Source organism: Theropithecus gelada, chromosome 8, assembly GCF_003255815.1.
Source record: "Theropithecus gelada isolate Dixy chromosome 8, Tgel_1.0, whole genome shotgun sequence".
Taxonomy (NCBI): Eukaryota; Metazoa; Chordata; class Mammalia; order Primates; family Cercopithecidae; genus Theropithecus; species Theropithecus gelada.
The window spans coordinates 132318852-132336965 of record NC_037676.1 but is presented as its reverse complement, the minus strand read 5'-3'; the positions used below and the strand labels follow the sequence as shown (position 1 = coordinate 132336965).

The 18114-nt window shown below is 45.9% G+C and overlaps 1 protein-coding gene across 5 annotated transcripts in view; it reads left to right on the top strand.

Annotated features, from left to right (window-relative positions):
• ASAP1 (ArfGAP with SH3 domain, ankyrin repeat and PH domain 1) overlaps positions 1-18114 on the top strand; it is a 399692-nt gene that overhangs the window by 361609 nt on the left and 19969 nt on the right. For all 5 annotated transcript variants that reach the window (XM_025393739.1, XM_025393735.1, XM_025393737.1 and 2 more), the window contains 2 exons: positions 10160-10229; positions 14234-14292. In XM_025393739.1, the coding sequence (XP_025249524.1) occupies positions 10160-10229; positions 14234-14292 (129 nt within the window). The remainder of the gene's footprint in view (positions 1-10159; positions 10230-14233; positions 14293-18114) is intronic.

Below are 18114 nucleotides of genomic sequence, written 5' to 3'. Positions count from 1 at the left end.
GTACCAAATTTCTGCTTTCCGGCTTGAAAATCATCACTTTTTTAGATTTTCACATCACTCAAGAGCAAGACTAGCAGCTGGCCGCTTTTCCCCCCATTGTTGGTGGGTCAGGGAGCATTTTTTATTAAACAAAATTTACTTTGTAAGCATACCTGACAGTGAGCTGGGGGCATTAGAACCTTTTCCAGATGAGGACGCTGTTCTGTCTGTCAGTTTGTCACCAGCTCAGAGCCTCTCACCTACAACCAGCCTTGAAGGACAAAAATCATCATCTGTCCTCAGCCACAGTGACAGTTTGCCACGTGGCATGGACTTTTGATTTTTGAAATCAAAATTTTAAATTTAAAAAACAATTTAATTTTTATTTTAAATTTTGATTTTAGAAAGCATATGTTGGTGTACATGCATGTATGTGAGATATACTATCTACAGACGCAGGTCAGTAATGGGCCTGTATGGGTACGTTCATACACAGCTGGACTTCTCCTTAGAAAGGTTATAGTTGCTCTGATCCTGGTGCTTGCAGTCTGCGTTGTATTATTACTGCTTGGTTTTATCCCTCCCCGCCTCCTGCTGACATTGTATTCTAGAAGCCAAAGGCAGGGCCCGACAGGTCATCAGCAAGGCATTTAGGGGATCAGCCTCCTAGACAACCTTCCTCTCTGATGCCTGCAGCTTCCCTCTGTGGATGCACCTTTCTAGCGCTCTTATGTTCCCCTAAACCTCCCATCTCTTCTCAGCCCGTGAGGATCAGGGCCTTTGAACTGTGAGAGATCAGGACTGGGGAGTAGACACCAGGCATGAGCAGGTAGTGAAAGAACAGACCCTTAGCTCTCACCAGGCCTTCCTTCTCCACCCCCAAAGCTGAACATGCCCACCACCTTGAGGTACACCACATTCCCCAAAGTTCTATTTTTTTCTCTCAGATCTGAGCCTCACAGTATGCCCTCAACCTAGAATCTTCTTCCCTCTACTTCTTTATGTTAATGTTTAGTCATCTTTCAAGACCTGCTCTCCTGGGATCTACTTAAAAGGCCTTCCACAGTCCAATAAAACTCCCCACTCCCACCCTTTGCCCCCACTGGTGTAGTGGGTATCACAGTGGCTGTTTCCTTGCCTGTCTTTCCCAGTACATGAACTCCTTCTGAGGGCATGTGCTGCTTCTCTCAGCAAAGTGCTCTAAGGTGGACTCAAGCGTCATGCTCTCTGGATTCTCATTCCATCTCTACTACTCAATAGCCTTGTGATTTTCAGCAAGTATCTTTGAATTTTTCAGTGCCAAAGCTTCTCTAACCATAATATGGGGCTAGTAATAGTGTCTGTATTGCATGTGGAGTTATCATGAAGATTAAATGAGAAGAACACATGAAAAACAACCAAAACATAGGCAGCACCCAATAAATGTTAGCTACTGTTACCCTTATTCTCAGCCTAGCATTTTGCTGGATAGCTGGAGAAACCTGCATTAGTTTCCTGAGGCTCCTGTAACACATACCGCAAACTGGATGTTGTAAAGTAACAAATTTATTCTCTCAGTATTAGAAGCTAGAGGTCCAAAATCCAGCAGGGGGTTGCTCCTTCCAGAGGCCCTGTGGGAAGAATCTGTTCCTTGCCTCTCTCAGCTTCTGGTGACTCCAGGTGTTCCGTGGAGTGGTGCAGCCCCTGCCTTCATAGTCATCTCCCCACTGCCGCCGCCTCTCTGTGTTCTCAGAACTGCCTTTGCCTCTCTCCCATAAATGTACATGTGATTGTATTCAGGACCCACCTGAATTTTCTGTGATAATCTCCTTGTCTCGGGAGGCCGAGGTGAGCGGATCACTTGAGGTCTGGAGTTCAAGACCAGCCTGACCAACATGGAGAAACCCCATCTCTACTAAAAATACAAAATTAGCTGAGCGTGGTGGCACATGCCTGTAATCCCAGCTACTCGGGAGGTTAAGACAGGAGAAACGCTTGAACCCAGGAGGCAGAGGTTGTGGTGAGCCAAGATCGCACCATTGCACTCCAGCCTGGGCAACAAGAGTAAATCAACTCCATCTCAAAAAAAAAAAGATAATCTCCTTGTCTCCCTTTTTCCTAGTCAGGTGACATTTACAAATTCCAGAGATCAGGATTCGATATCTTTGGGTGGCCATTTTTCAGCTTACCACAGCTTGTCCTTTGACCCCCAAAGAGTCACATCCAACCCACGTGCAAAATATGTTCACCCATACCAACAACCTCAAAAGTCTCAAATCCCTGTCTTGGCCATTGTTTTTTCTAGTCTTCTCTGAAGACTAGAAAAAGCTGTCATGTAACTGCCAGATGTACTCCTCTCCCCACTGTGCCCAGGATTTCTTCCTCCAGATTCACAGGGGAGATTTGGGGGTTATGGTTATTGTCAGCAGCTCTCCATTCTGTAGATCAATGGGTTCATGCTGATCGCTTGCCTAACATTAAATACAGAATCAAACTTGTAAACTAGGCAAGACTCGAGGCCTCCTGTCCCAATCTGTTTTAGGCCACCTGTTCACACCACCACTCTGTTGTACCCACTAGTCTCACTAGCCATCCATACAGCAGCACTAGCATCACTCCCATGACCTCTGCCTGCTTCACAGCAGCCTCTTTCCTCAGCCAGGAGGAGGTTTCTACCTGTCAAGTTCTCTCTCTTGTTTTTTTGGGTTTTGTTGTTGTTGTTGTTGTTGTTGTTGTTACCCAGGCTGGAATGCGGTGGTGCAGTCCCAGCTCACTGCAACCTCCACCTCATGGGTTCAAGCAATTCTCCTGCTTCAGTCTCCCAAATAGCTGGGATTGCAGGCACCTGCCACCACGTCCAGCTAATTTTTGTATTTTTAGTAGAGATGGGATTTCACCATGTTGGCCAGGCTGGTCTTGAACTCCTGACCTCAAGTGATCCACCCATCTCGACCTCTCAAAGTGCTGGGATTATAGTTTTGAGCCACTGAACTCGGCCCACCTGTCAAGTCTGAAGCCTGTACCCTTGGTTGGTTCCCCGCTATTTGTGTTTCTGGTCTCGGGGCACCTCTGACATTCAGCTTCTTTGCAGAGTAGCCATGACTGACAGGTCTTGGCTCCGCTGATGATCACACTTTCTATGCTGATGATTAGCCCCACCCAATCCTCCATGTTGACCTTTAAGAAGGAGGTAGAAGGTGGTTTAAGAAGGAAATAGATCTTGCATTTGGCCTTGGAAGATGAGTGGAATAGGCAGGAGGAAATAAGCAAGGCAGCTGATGTTGAGACTTTTGTGAGACCGAGGACCAGAGATTGTAACCTTTAATGCATCTACTTCACAGAAGGCCACACTTCCTTCATTACAAAGAGTCTATCTTTCCCCCTCTCAAATTCCATTTCGTGCCTTCATAAACTCCTTTTTCTTTGTGTTTGAGACAGGGTCTTGTTCTGTCACCCAGGCTGGAGTGCAGTGGCGTGATCATAGCTCACTGCAGCCTCCACCTCACAGGCTCAAGCTATCTTCCCACCTCAGTCTCCTGAGTAGCTGGGAGTACAGGTGTGCACCACCACGCCCAGCTAATTTTTGTATTTTTTGTGGAAACGGGGTTTCACCATGTTGCCCAGGCTGGTCTCAAACTCCTGAGTTATGTGATCTACCTGCCTTGGCCTCCCAAACCGGAGACTACCGGCATAAGCCACCACACCCAGCCCATAAATTCTTAATACAGGTTTATGGCTTGTAAGACAAAAGAAAATGACAATTCTTCATTATTTTAGAATCTTTGGATAAAACACTGCATACGTAATATTTTATAAGACCATCACTTGTAAGCGCCTCACAGAGTGCTAGGCATTGTGTTGAGCACTTTGCATGTGTTAACATACCTCATTCTTAACCATAGTTACACAGAGAGAAAATGCTATTATCTGAACTTCAGGGCGCAGAAAGGTTAAGTGATTTACACTCTTTCTCACAGCTAGTACCTGTGGGCCAGGATTCACCTGCAGCCTGTGTGGCTAAGAGCCGGCCCTCCTCACCCTCCCCACGCACCACTCTGTGCTCGCAAAATGCAGGCCCACCATCCCTTTCTCCTCACAGCAATGGTTTCTGTGCCCATGAAACTGAGGTGTGGAGAAGGCGATCAACTTAGCATGGTTCACCTGGCAAGCAGCACAAGCTCTGCTAGCTGTGCCTCCTCATCCATCTGCAGCATGGCACTCTGGTATGCCATTCCCATGCTGTCCAGGCAGGGAGGGCCACCCCAGGCTTTTTCCCTGCCAGAACCACAACATCCACAATGCCCAAAATAGCCCCAGCATTACATTACTGAAGTCCTGCTTCTGTGATGAATCCAGCCATCTGTCTCAGGAGACTTCTAACGCAGGCTTTTGATAGCAAAACAAATAGTCCTGTGGACAGATTTGGGGTTTGTAGGGACTTTATGATTTTTGAAGTTGCATTTCATTGAACCTCTTTTTTCTTTTTCTTTCTTTCTTTTTTTTTTTTTTTAAGACAGCATCTTGTTCTGTTGCTTCAGCTAGAATATAGTGGCACAATCACGGCTCGTTGTAGCGTCAACCTCCGGGGCCCAAGTGATCCTCCCATCTCAGCCTCCCAAGTAACTTGGGACTCTAGGAGCATCACACTATACCCAGCTAGTTTTTAATTTTTGTAGAGACAAGGTCTTACTATGTTGCCCAGACTGGTCTCGAACTCCTGGGCTTAAGTGATCCTCCTGCCTTGGCCTCCTAAAGTGCTGGGATTACAGGTGTGAGCCTCCTCACCCAGCCTTCCTCTTTTTTTTATAACCTACTTTATAACAGACTCACATATTTTAACACAATTTAAATAATAAGAAATGAGGACGAAGGGAGAATAAGGGTAGCAGAGTAAGGTGAATTCCAGGAGTGTGATTTCTCCACAAAGTGAGTAATAAAAAGTCACATACAGTGTGTGGAAGTAAGCCATGGATTTGACCCTAAGATTCTTACAGGCAAGAGCAAAGAAAGAAATACAACTAATTGTTAGGTTCATGATAGCCTGAAGACTAACGCTATTCTCACACTTGAGACTCTTGTAATTAACACCTGAGAGCAATTTCCCCCCTCCCCCTGGCCCTCCATCCTTTGGCATTTAGAGAAGTGTCTGCAGTGCACGTGGGAAACCATAACATGCACTGAAAGAACATTCCAGAAGCCCAAGTTCTGATCCAGGTTCTACCAGTCCTTGACAAAGTGACCTCTGGGAATCACTCACATTCCTCATCTTTGGTCACTGGGAGTTAGAATTGTATTTTTATTTAATATAGAGCAAATAATGGATGAAAAACTATACCAAAAATTGGTTTGCTGCTTATATTGCAGGCCTGGGACTTCCAGGTAAAAAAGCTCAATATTTGAAATGTCTGAGACATGGATATTTACTTCTTTTTTTTTTTTTTTTTTTTTTGCTTTTTTGGTTTTTGCTTTTTTGGTTTTTCTTGTTGTTTGTTTTATTACATATCTACTTTTTGGAAGTGGGACTGTCATTGTCCCAGTTACTGATGAGGAAATTAGGCACAGAGAAGTCAAATGGCTTGCATAAGATCGCAAATCCAGGAACTGCAGAACTGAGATTTGAACCCATTTCCAGCTCCAAGGCCTGTATAGTAATTCACTATTCCAGAATACTCCTGTAACAACCAGGCCATTCGCTGCCCCCTCTCTTTCCACAAACTGTTCTCCTGTAGCTTTGAAGCTATAGTAGGTGACCAGGAGTCTTGGCCACACTTTCTTCCATTGCCTGTCCAGGATGTATCTCCAGGTCTCTCTTAAACACATCTGTATGATACACTAAAATCGTTTTCCAAATTGCACAGAGAGAAAAAAGGGATTGAGTTGCTTCCATATTTTTGCTCCTCATTGTTCTCTTTTCAGTACTATTTTATTTTCAGAATATTTTCTAAGCCATACTTTTCTTCTCAAGCGCAGCAGGTAGCCTTTGCATAGCTATGAGAGTGACAGGATTCTTGTCAACCAGACGCTGGCAGGGACTGTTGACTGCTCTGTGCCAGACATTGTGTTAAAAAGTGGTGTTATCGGCCAGGCGCAGTGACTCACCCCTGTAATCCCAGTACTTTGAGAGACTGAGGCAGGTGGATCACTTGAGGTCAGGAGTTCAAGACCAGCCTGGCCAACATAGCGAAACCCCGCCTCTACTAAAAATACAAAAATTAGCCAGATGTGGTGGCACATGCTTATAATCCCAGCTACTTGGGAGGCTGAAGCAGGAGAATCAGTGAACCCAGGAGGCAGAGGTTGCGGTGAGCTGAGATCGCGCGCCATTGCACTGCAGTCTGGGCAATAAGAGCAAAACTCCGTCTCAGACAAACAACAAAAAAAGTGGTGTTACAAAGACATAGAAAGCAGGGTCCATTCTTTGAAGTGACCACTCATTGAGTTATATTAGCATCATTTCTGTTTCATGCCATTGAAGAGCTTTGAATAATATTACCTTGTGTCAGGCTTCCTGTGGTCTAGCACTGTGTCCCATACTTCATAGTTTATTTCCTTTAATACTCATATCCATATAGTGTAGTAGGTACCATGGTTGTTCCCAGTTTATGTATGAGGGAATTGAGGTTTAGCAGAATAAGAAGTCGCCCAAACTCATACCCACTGGTCAGCAGTACAGCTAGAATTCAAAGCCACACTTGTCTAGGTCCAAAATCTGCACCCCTAATTAACCACTCCTGGTAAGAAGCTGGTTACAAGGGTTGGTCAAGTCAGCTATGGAAAAATTCCCAGAAAGTGACTCTAAAGGTGTTCTTTGAAAGTTGTATAGGAATTCACCAAAACTGGAAGGAGACAGGCCTTCCTTGCAGGGGAAAGGAACGTAAGGGGCAAGGTGACAGAGACATAAAAACTCACACCATCTTTGGAAAATGGAGACTCATTTTGAGAAGCCAAAGAGTAAGGTTAAATGAGGACTCTGGACATTTGGGCCTGTGCGCATTAGGCAGCAGCCCCTGACATGATGACTCATCTGTGCGACAGCAGAGTGAATGACCACAGCAGAGCCAGAGGGCCTCTGCAGCCCTGTTGGTCTCAAATTTACTCATGTATAGCTCATGCAACCTGCATTAGTAATCACTTGTTTGGAATGTTTTCTACCTGGAAAGGGAATTAGTGGATGCAACAGTTCGTTCCCCAAACATAAAATTGACCTTGACGTTTTGATTGTTACAGCTCATTTAAGTGGGAAAGTGTAAGATTTGATATCTAGCCCTGAAGACTCAGCATTGAGCACAGTGCTAGAAAGAAATGCCTACCAGGCCAGGTGCAGTGGCTCACACCTGTAATCCCAGCACTTTGGGAGGTCAAGACAGGAGGATCACTTGAAGCCAAGTATTTGAGACCAGCCTGGGAAATACAATGAGACCTTGTCTCTACAAAAAAAAAAAAAATTAAAATTAAAATTAACCAGGCGTGGTGGTGCATGCCTGTAGTCCTAGCTACTTGGGAGGCTGAGGCGGGAAGATCAGTTGAGCCCAGGAGTTTAAGGCTGCAGTGAGCTATGATTATGCCACTGCACTCTCACCTGGGCAATAGAGCAAGACCTTGTCTCTTTAAAAAAAAAAAAAAAAAAGGCCCATGTGTGGTGGCTTACACCTGTAATCCTAACACTTTGGGAGGCCAAGGTGGGAGGATCAGTTGGTCTCAGGAGTCCAAAACCAGCCTGGGCAACTTAGAACTTAGTGAGACCCCATCTTGAAAAAATAAATAAATAAAAAATAAAGAAGAAAATAAATGCCTACCTTAAAGAACATCACAGCTCAGAGGATTTTATAAGAGTTACCAAAGAAGTCCTTAAATATTAAGTTATATGGGCTCATGGCCATATACTGATGGTTAGTTTAATTAAAATTAAATAAAACTAAATGTGAAAGCCTTTGGTTCTTCTGGTAATGCCAGTTTATCTCATTTCTTCTTGTATCAATATCATAGAATTACAGCACATTCTGTCCAGGAGGTAAGCCAGCCTCTCCATCTTCAGTAGGTGCAGTCGGACCAGGAGGCGATAGGTGCTAGAGTGTGGTGATTCACAGTACAGACCCTGGAAGAGGGCTGCTGGCTTTCCATTCCAGCTTTGACCCTTACCAGTGACCTAACCTTGGGCAATTGACTTTACTTCTCTGTGTGCTGCTTCATATATAAAATGAGGGGTGATTATACTATTTACCTCATAAGCATAATTACTGTGAGTATGTAGCATAGTACCTTGCTCACAGTAAGTGCTCAGTAAACGATCGTTGCTGTTAATGTTACTATCAGGGCGTCTTGATGGATAATGAAGAGCACATTGATTTGTGGTCAGGACTCCCAGGTACACCACTTCCCCATGGGACCTGCAGCCATTTATTCATTTAGTCTCATTTCCTTATCTTTGGAAAAGGAGTAATGATGGCAGCCTCATGCTGTGAGGAAGGAAGGCTGGATGAATATAAAAGCATGTGGGCAATCGGGCGGTGCTGTTGAGCAGATTCATGGTGTAGTGAGGATCAGTTAGTTTTTTTTCAGTCCTGCCCTCTTCATCTGCCCTCCTGTTGCTCACCCTCCTCAGCCAGCCCATTCCCAGTGCCACCTAGGCAGTGTTATAGTCTTCTAGGCAGAGGAGGAGAGGAGGCTGCTGAAGGAAGAGAGCAAGAGTTTCCAGAGCAGTCACAGGAAGAAAGGGCAAGGAAATGAACTAGAACCCCAGAGACAGGGTGCCCATGCAGGGTCCCAGGGAATCCTCCTGGGTGCCCGCAGCTTGGGGCTCCACAACTGCGCTGCACTCCTCCCACCACGAAATGAATCATAGAAGAGCCCTCATTTATTGTCTTGTGACCCTCTCCTGGACATAGCACACTTACCTCCACCTGTGTGCCTCTGGTTTTGCTGCTCACCCACTAGAAAGTTCTTCACCTGTCCAGATGCTGTGTCTTCCCCAGACGGCATTCCCTACTCCCTCTCCCCCGTTCCTGCCAGCAGTCAGAGTTTAGAAAGTATTTTCTCCTCAATTGACAGCAACTGATGTTCATCTCATTACACATTGTTAGTATATTTCCTATGTGTAAATCTCACAGGCCAGAGCATAAGCTCTGTGAGAGCAGTGACGTTTTATTTGTTTTTGTGCCTTCTGCTTCACATTTATGCCTTGCACATAGTAAATGCTTAATACATCTTAATACTTGGCCGGGTGTGGTGGCTCACGCCTGTAATCCCAGCACTTTGGGAGGCCGAGGCAGGTGGATCACTTGAGGCCAGGAGTTTGAGACCAGCCTGGCCAAGATGGTGAAACCCCGTTTCTACTAAAAATACAAAAATTAGCTGGGCATGGTGGTGTACACCTGTAGTCCCAGCTACTCAGGAGGCTGAGGCAGGAGAATCGCTTGAACCTGGGAGGCAGACGCTGCAGTGAGCTGAGATTGCACCATTACATTCCAGTCTAGGCAACAGAGCGAGACTCCATCTCAAAAAAAAAAAAAAAAAAAAAAAAGGTTAATATTTGAATGAATGCCCTGTAGTCCCAGTTACTTGGGATGCTGGGCAGGAAGAACATTTGAATCCAGGAGTTCAAGGCTACAGTGAGCCCTGATTGTATCACTGCACTCCAGCCTGGGTGACAGAGTAAGACCCTGTCTCGGGGAGCGGGGGAAGGGGAAAGAGGAAAAGAGAATGAATGATGAGTCAGTAAGTGCCTGAGGGCTTGGGCCAGCAGATGACCCCTTATCCACCACCCTGCTAATGGTGTTCACACACACACTCCACTTGTGAGTTGTGTGTTTCTTCTGAATCTGGATACTAGGGGGTGGTCTCCTAGCATGTGGACCTCTTGGTGAACCTGAAATGTATTCTTCTTTCTCTACCCTCAAACTAAGGACAGGATCCTGAGCCAGTGGGAGCATCACCAAGTTTCTATGCTGTTTGAGGTCTTGCCACAGAGCAGCTGCTCACCTCTTTGATACACTCCTTTACCAGAAATAAAAAACCGCAAAGCCCAAAACAGTGCTCAATTTTGTTTTGGTCTTATGCCAGAAATGCATACTGTTTTGGCTTGGGTCTTTTAAATGCCATTCTGGAACTTGAGCAATGCCTGTCTATAGGCCAACCCCATATATTCTCATACTGCATTTCCCCATCTAAAGACATACCTTTTCACATTAAATTTTCCTTGTAGGTAACGATGGGGGTCCATCCTCTTCAAGTAAGACCACAAACAAGTTTGAGGGACTATCCCAGCAGTCAAGGTAAGCCATCTCAGTGCTTCCTTTCCCCTGTTGGATCCATTGATGCAATGGACAGAATTCTAGAAATGAGTTTTCATGGATTTCCCAGCGCTGCTCAAAGCTGTGGTCAGCCAAGTGGGGCTGGCCACGACGAGAAACCAGACATTCACTCTTGGTTTGCGTGAACATCTTGTGGCTGGACTGGACACAGGTCTGCAGACCATTCTCTAAGCAACACCGCTGTCTACCCAGTTCACAGACAGGAGCTAACCTCACTTCCCGGTGGTCACAGGGTTGTGCAATGGTCTTGAACAAAATTCCTGTCAGAATGAGTTTTTATTTTTGATATTTTAATCAAGTAACTTTGTTACTTTCCCTCTTGACTCTTTTTGCAGATTTGGAAATGAAAAGATAATCCTTAGGGAAATCTGATTGCCCAGAGATTTTCAAACATAAAAATATCACTGTTTCAAGTTCTGTTTCTAAGATTTTTTTTTTTAGGCTAGGCTGACAGCAATGTTCTTTTCTTCCCTTTTTTCACTGAAATTGTATACTTGAGGAGATCTCTTACGGGCAGTTTTTATCCAGCCTTACCCTAAAGTGTTTTCTCTGGAGGTGCCATCCAAGAAAAGGATAGAGAGCCACTTCCAGACCCCAACTTCAGGGAAAAAGAGTCAGCTCTTTTCCAGAGTTTCTGAAAGGTGAAAAAACAAAATCTCTCTTTTTTTGAGATAGGGCCTTGCTCTGTCACCCAGACTGGCGTGCAGTGGTATGAGCACAGCTCACTGTAACCTCAACCTCCTGGGCTCAAGAGATCGTCCTGCCTCAGCCTCCCGAGTAGCTGGAACCAGAGGCATGCAACACCATACTCAGCTGATTTTTTTTAATTTTTTTGTAGAGACGAGGTCTCAGCATGTTGCCCAAGCTGGTCTTGAACTTATGGGCTCAAGCAGTCCTCCTGCTTCAGCCTGCCAAAGTGCTAGAATTTCAAATGCAAGCCACCATATCCATGCTTTTAATACCACTATCTTACGTGCTGTTTATAACCCTGTGAGATAGGCCCAATTACTACTATCCTCAGTTTTGCAGGTAAGGAGAGCGAGGCCCAGAGTGGTTAGGTGGTAGGCGCAGATGTCAGAGCCAGCTCTCTGGCCTGCTTGTTCTCCTGACTCCACATTCCACGCCCCTTCCTTGCCCTTGTTCCCCGCCTTTCATTCCTCACTCACCTTCCTTCAGTCCTAATTTGGGGACCCTGTAGAACTAAAGTTCTGGTGTTCTTTTTCCAGAATGAGGAGAATATCTGACACTCCAAAAGCACTCATAAAATATTTTTAAAGGCCGGACACAGTGGCTCACCTGTAATCCCAGCACTTCGGGAGGCCAAGGTGGGAGGACTGCTTGAGCCCAGGAGTTTGAGACCAGCCTGGGCAACATAGCAAGACCTTGTCTCCTAAAAATAAAAAAAAAATCAGCCGGGCATGGTAGTACATGCCTGTAGTCTCAGCTATACGGGAGGCTGAGGCAAGAGGACCACCTGAGCCCGGGAAATTGAGGCTACAGTGAGTCATGATCGCACCTCTGCACTCCAGCCGGGGCGACAGCAAGACCCTGTCTCAAAAAAAAAGTTTTGGCTGGGCACAGTGGCTCCCGCCTATAATCCCAGCACTTTTGAGAGGCCAAAGCAGGTGGATCACTTGAGGTCAGGGGTTTGAGACCAGCCTGGCCAACGTGATGAAACCCCATCTCTACGAAAAATACAAAAATTAGCTGGGCATGGTGGGGTGCGCCTGTAGTCCCAGCTACTCAGGAGGCTAAGGCAGGAGAATTGCTTGAACCTGGGAAGTGGAGATTGTAGTGAACCGAGATCACACCACTGCACTCCAGCCTAGGTGACAGCGAGACTTCGTCTCAAAAAAAAAAAAAAAATAGTTTTTAAACAAAATCAAGCTGATTGTGAACTAGAGCCTTTGGCAACTCATTAAGTTTGTTTGTTTGTCTGTTTTTGAGATGGAGTCTCTTTCACCCAGGCTGGAGTGCAGTGGTGCGATCTCGGCTCACTGCAACCTCTGTCTCCCAGGTTCAAGCAATTCTCCTGCCTCAGCCTCCCATTAGCTGGGACTACAGGGCACACCACGATGCCTGGCTAACTTTCTGTGTTTTTAGTAGAGACAGAGTTTCACCGTGTTGGCCAGGCTGGTCTTGAACTCCTGACCTCAGATGATTGGCCTGCCTCAGCCTCCCAAAGTGCTGGGATTACAGGCGTGAGCCACCGCGTCCAGCCAACTCATGAAGGTTTCAGTACCCTTTCTCACTGCACACAGCACCACCAACAGAAGGGTCCTGTGTTCATTTCTGATAGGAACAAGCCCAGGTTCCGCAACATTGCACAGGAGCTTGTGCAAAAGAAGCGTCTGAGCCTCTAGACTTTGGCCTCAGTAGTGTGGGCAGGAACAGTCATCGCCCACACACCGGTAATGGGCAGCTGGGCTTGCCTAGGAAGATGCTGAGGCATAGCACAAGAAAAATGCACCCCAAAAATGGCAGAAGCAAAGCCCTCTCATGTTTACTGTTTCTTGTTTAGTGGTGGCTTTATCTCAGCAATATCCCCCAGTTGCCCAGAGGCAGGAGGATTTCAAGTGAGCTGAGGAAAGAGCAGTGAAGACCAAGGGTGTCTAAGAGCCAGGACAGAAAGGAACACACACTTTTCATCTTCTTTCTTTGACTACTTTTTGTTTCATCGGTTGGTTTGGCTTTTGCTTTTCTTTTAAATGCAGTTAGCTGAGGCACAAGAATCACTTGAACCCGGGAGGCGGAGGTTGCAGTGAGCCGAGATCGCGCCTCTGCACTCCAGCCTGGTGACAAAGCAAGACTCTGTCTCAAAAAAAAAAGAAGAAGAAGAAGCAGCAGCAGCAACCAACTCTTAGGACATCAGGGCACAGAAATGGAGAGATGAGATAATAAAGGGGTTCTTGGCAGATGGGGCTCAGGCACTTGGCTGCTGCTGCTTCTCAGGCATGCAGGCCTCCTGGTGTCCTCTGAGAATCGCCAGAACCTCTTGTTAAAGAAAAATAGTGGCTTCCACCTAATGCAGACCACTGACGGTACTGGGGTTTCAGTTGCAGAGATTACGTTTGATGATTCAGACAATGTGGTGTGGACCTGTATTCCGGGGACTTGGGCCTTTGTCACCCTCATTTACCTGTCCCCCAAAAGGAGGGCAAGGCTTAGGAGAGCCTGGAGGCCCAAGAACCAATCTCTTTGCTATAGTGGAAGAAGTGAGGGCTCTGGAGGCCAAGGGAGGTAGGGCCGAATTTCCACTTCTACCTCTGACCCATGCGGGACCTTCTGCCGGCCACCAACACCCCCATTCCCTTCCATTTCCTTGTCTAGAAACACAGAGCTGCTTTGTGGGATAGGTGGGAAGAGTTACTTCTGTGCACTACATTGGGGTCACCACTTAGTATGTGCCAGGTGCCTTCATAAATGCTTTGAAGTGGAGGAGTCGGGCTTTATCATTAAGTGGGACTTTTTTTCATCCTTTTACTGTGCCTCCTCAGCCAGGCAAACCGAAATATGGAAAATAGACTATAATCTTTTGTTAAAGACATTTTGAGGCTGGACACTGTGGCTCATGCCTGTAATCCCAGCACTTTGGAAGGCTAAGGTGGGTGGATCACGAGGTCAGGAGTACAAGACCAGCTTGGCCAAGATGGTGAAACCCCATTCCTACTAAAAATACAAAAATTAGCCGGACTTGGTGATGGGCGCCTGTAGTCCCAGCTGCTCAGGAGGCTGAGGAAGAATTGCTTGAACCCGGGAGGCAGAGACTGCAGTGAGCCAAGATCGCGCCACTGCACTCCAGCCTAGGCGACAGAAGGAGACTCCGTCTCAAAAAAAAAAAAGAAATTTTGAAAGGATTCTTTAGATGATTATGTAAATGCCTTTGATTTGATTTCCTTGAATAATATTTCACTATTGATATTCTAGCACTTTTAGATACTAAATGATTCTTATTTGTTAATTAGCACCAGTTCCGCAAAGACTGCCCTTGGCCCAAGAGTTCTTCCTAAACTACCTCAGAAAGGTAAGATCTATCATTTTCACATTTACATGTAATTAAAGCGTCACTACCTGCTCCAAGGGGCCCAAGGTTTTTATCTCCCTTGTTCATTGATCCATCCCGAATGCCTAGAGCAGCACCTGGCATGTAGTGGATGCCTAGTAAATAAACATTAAATGACGAAAGGTATTTATAAACTCAAATTTGGTGATTAGCAAAGCACCATACTTTTCCAGAATACGTAATACTTTTGTAGACATCACATTATTATAATCCCCAGATACCATTCTTTCTCCCCTTATAAACATAATCAGAGAGACCTCGGAACCAATAGCACCTCTACCACTTAGTAGCTGTGTGGGCTTGGGCAGGTGATGTAGTAGCTTCACTAAACCTGAGATTCCTCGTCTGTAAAATGGGGGAAATAATACTTACTTTGTGAGGTTTTGTAAGGACAAAATGAAGTCATATTTCAGAAAGTCCCTAGCAAGTGGGTGGCAAAGGAATCCTTCCCTGGGATGGCATCTGTCATGCAGAGTAGAGATACCCATGCTCTGCAAAGTACAAGAAAGCAGTGTCTATAAATACTGTTTGTTTGCCAAGCTAAGACACTCAGCTCTTTGACCGAGTCTTCTTTCATGCTGACAAGCTTTTCATTTGTAGAACCAAAATTTCAGTCTTATTACAACACAAGTGATAGTTCTGCCTTTTTTGTTACCATACCTTACCTTAGAGCTGCAAAATACCTTTAGGGGCATCTAGATCATTCCATCCTTATATAAGCCTGCAAGGCCAGCAGGGCCCACCTTGGATACAGACGGAAGCTCAGAGGAGCTCAAGGCCTGCTCCTTGGATTTTCAGTGCCAGCAGCAAGACTTGTGACCCCAGTCTAGTGCTGCATTGCCTAGTTTGAACAGAAGTCAAACTGGGGGTTAGTATCGGGAAGCTGAAATTCACCACTCTCTAGAGTTCTTCAGTGAAGTAACACACTTTGAAGAGCACTGACTGGTCAGGCCAGGCTCCTGTGTAGTAAGATGAGGGGACTCCCAAATGACTGCTGATTCACCCTCCATAGAACAGATACAAGACTTCCCCTGGGTTTGCTGAATCTTTATCTAGGATTGGTTTTTGTTGTCTTTTATTTTTAAACTCTGCCCAAGGGGCTGTTTTGATCTCAAAGGAGTTTGAAACAAGTTTCTCAGGCATGTAACCCCATTTACAATGTGCCCAGACTCTATCCCAGATCACTCACATATCACCCCTTGCCTCTCCAGCCTGATTCCTCTAGCAGCAGACCTCAGCACTTCTCAGTGCCCATAGGACTTTACCGCAACTGCCTTCAGCTCTTCGCTGCGCCCATCCCCTCTGTGCCCTCCCTTCCCTCGCAGCATGGCGTCAGCCCATCACCAAAGTCACTCCCTGATGTGCTCCCTCAGCTCCTGCCCCTCCTGTGCTGGGTTCTGCCACTCAACTGACTTCTGAGAGGCATAGTCAGGATGGTGGTTTGGCTGTCTCTATGACTGCTGACCTCACATGGTCATCTGGGGCTGCCCAGCAGTCCCAGCACCGTGACCTTTCAGCCCACTCCCCCACACTGTCTCTCCTCTCCTTAGGAGCACCTTGTTTCTGTTCCTCATTGAGTCAGCACAGGAGTCCACCCCTACCACCACCTGCCTGGTATGGTGGCCGTGGTCCTAAGGTAGACCTTGTACCCTCCCACCCGCTCAGGGACAGACTCCAGCAGGTGTCCCTCCCTCTTTTGCACTGCTGTTTCCTTCCATCTGACAGGTCTGCTGTCAATACCCATCAAGACCTGTGTCCCTCCCACTACCACCCCCTTGCTGTACTCCCATTCTTTTTCTGTCTTTCGCACTCTCGCGCTCGCTCGCTCTCTCTCTCTCTCTCTCTCTCTGTCTCTGTGTGTGTGTGTGTGTGTGTGTATGTGTGTTTACTATTTGGAATTTCCCATAATAAACATACACAGAAATACAAAAAAAGACATAGAATAGTATCCTACAGCCTCCTCTACCACACCCACATACTTATCACCCATTCCAGCACTTAACAGTTTATACCTGATCTTGTTTCATTTAGTTCCATACCCAGCTACTCTCAGTAATTCTGTAGCAAATCCCAGCCAATTTCATACATATGCAATTCTATTACATCAAAAAATTTCATCATGTCTAAAAAATCAAAAATTTCTTAATATCATCAAACACCCAATGTTAACATATCCAGCTGTCTCACAATTGCCCTTTTTTTAAAAAAAAAAAAAAATTGTTTATTTGAGTAAGGATTAAAATAAAGTCCACACAGTAGAGTTGATTGATTTGTCTGTAAGTGTCTTAGGCTAAAGTTTCCCCTTCATCTCTCTCTTTATTTGTTGAAGAAACTGTGTTATTCTTCCTATAGATTTCTCCAGTCTGGATTCCATCCCCTCATGTTTGTTCATCTAACATGTTCCCCTGTCTGTCGTATTTCCTATTAATTGGAAGTTGATTCCAGAAACCTGATCAGATAGATTGAGGCTTTGGCAAAACCACTTCATAGGTGGTAGTGTGTTCTATCATGAGGTGTACACCATCGGATTGTCTCTGTGTGTGAACTTCACAGCTGTTAATGCTCAGAGCCAAGATTCATCCGTCCGTCCTCTCTTCCTATCCCTCTACAAGCTGATGGGCCAGTGGTTAATCTTCAGCCCTGTCTTCCTTGGCCGTCTGCAGCTCATGGCACCGTCACTGCTTCTCTCCTGCCTGGAACATTATGCATTTGTGTTCTGGACGCCACCTGTCCACTCTCGCTGCACTGTCAGTTCCTTCCCGACCCCCTTAGCTGCTTTCTCATATCCTCCACCTCTGCGTGTTGGGCACCACGGGCCGTGCTCATGAACTGCTTCTGTTCTGCATCTTCCCTTACTCCTTAACTCATCCAAACAGTCCCACAGTTTTACACCCATCTGGAAAGCTCCACATTTCTATCTCCTGCCAAAGTATTCATCCATAATCCGAATTCAGCAACAACAGCCTATTTCACACTGCCACTTGATGCCTGTGGGGGAAAATTCTCTGTGTTTTTCCTCTGCTCTCACATCACAACAATCATCAACACAGAAGACTTCTGTGACAAACGTGTGGGGATTTTTCCCCACGCATCAAGCGACAGACACCAGCTGGGTGTCCTGTAATTTAGTTCCGACACTGTCTACCTGGAGATAGTGCCAGTCCCACCGGGTGAGAGCTCAGTCCCCAAAACTGCCCCCCCGCCACACACACATACCAGTTGCAAGTCCAGGCCTTCAGAACTTCTAACTGACTGGCTACAAGTTGGGGTTCCTACAACTCCCTGTTTGGATTCATTTAATTTGCTGGAGCAGCTCACAGAACTCAAGGAAATGCATTTACCGTTTTATCATAAAGGATATTGCAAAGGATACAGATAAAGAAATGTGTAGAGCGAAGTATGGGGGAAGGGGTGCTGTATTAGTCTGTTTTCACACTGCTGATAAAGACATACCTGAGACGGGGTAATTTATAAAGAAAAAGGTTTAATGGACTCACAGTTCCATGTGGCAGGGGAGGCCTCACAATAATGGCAGAAGGCGAAAGGCACGTCTTACATGGCAGCAGGCAAGAGAAAAATGAGAGCCAAGCAAAAGGGGAAACCCCTTATAAAACCATCAGATCTTGTGAGACTTACTACCATGAGAACAGTGTGGGGGAAACCGCCCCCATGATTCAATTATCTCCCACCAGGTCCCTCCCACAACATGTGGGAATTACGGGAACTACAATTCAAGGTGAAATTTGGGTGGGGACACAGCCAAGCCATATCAGGTGCAGAGCT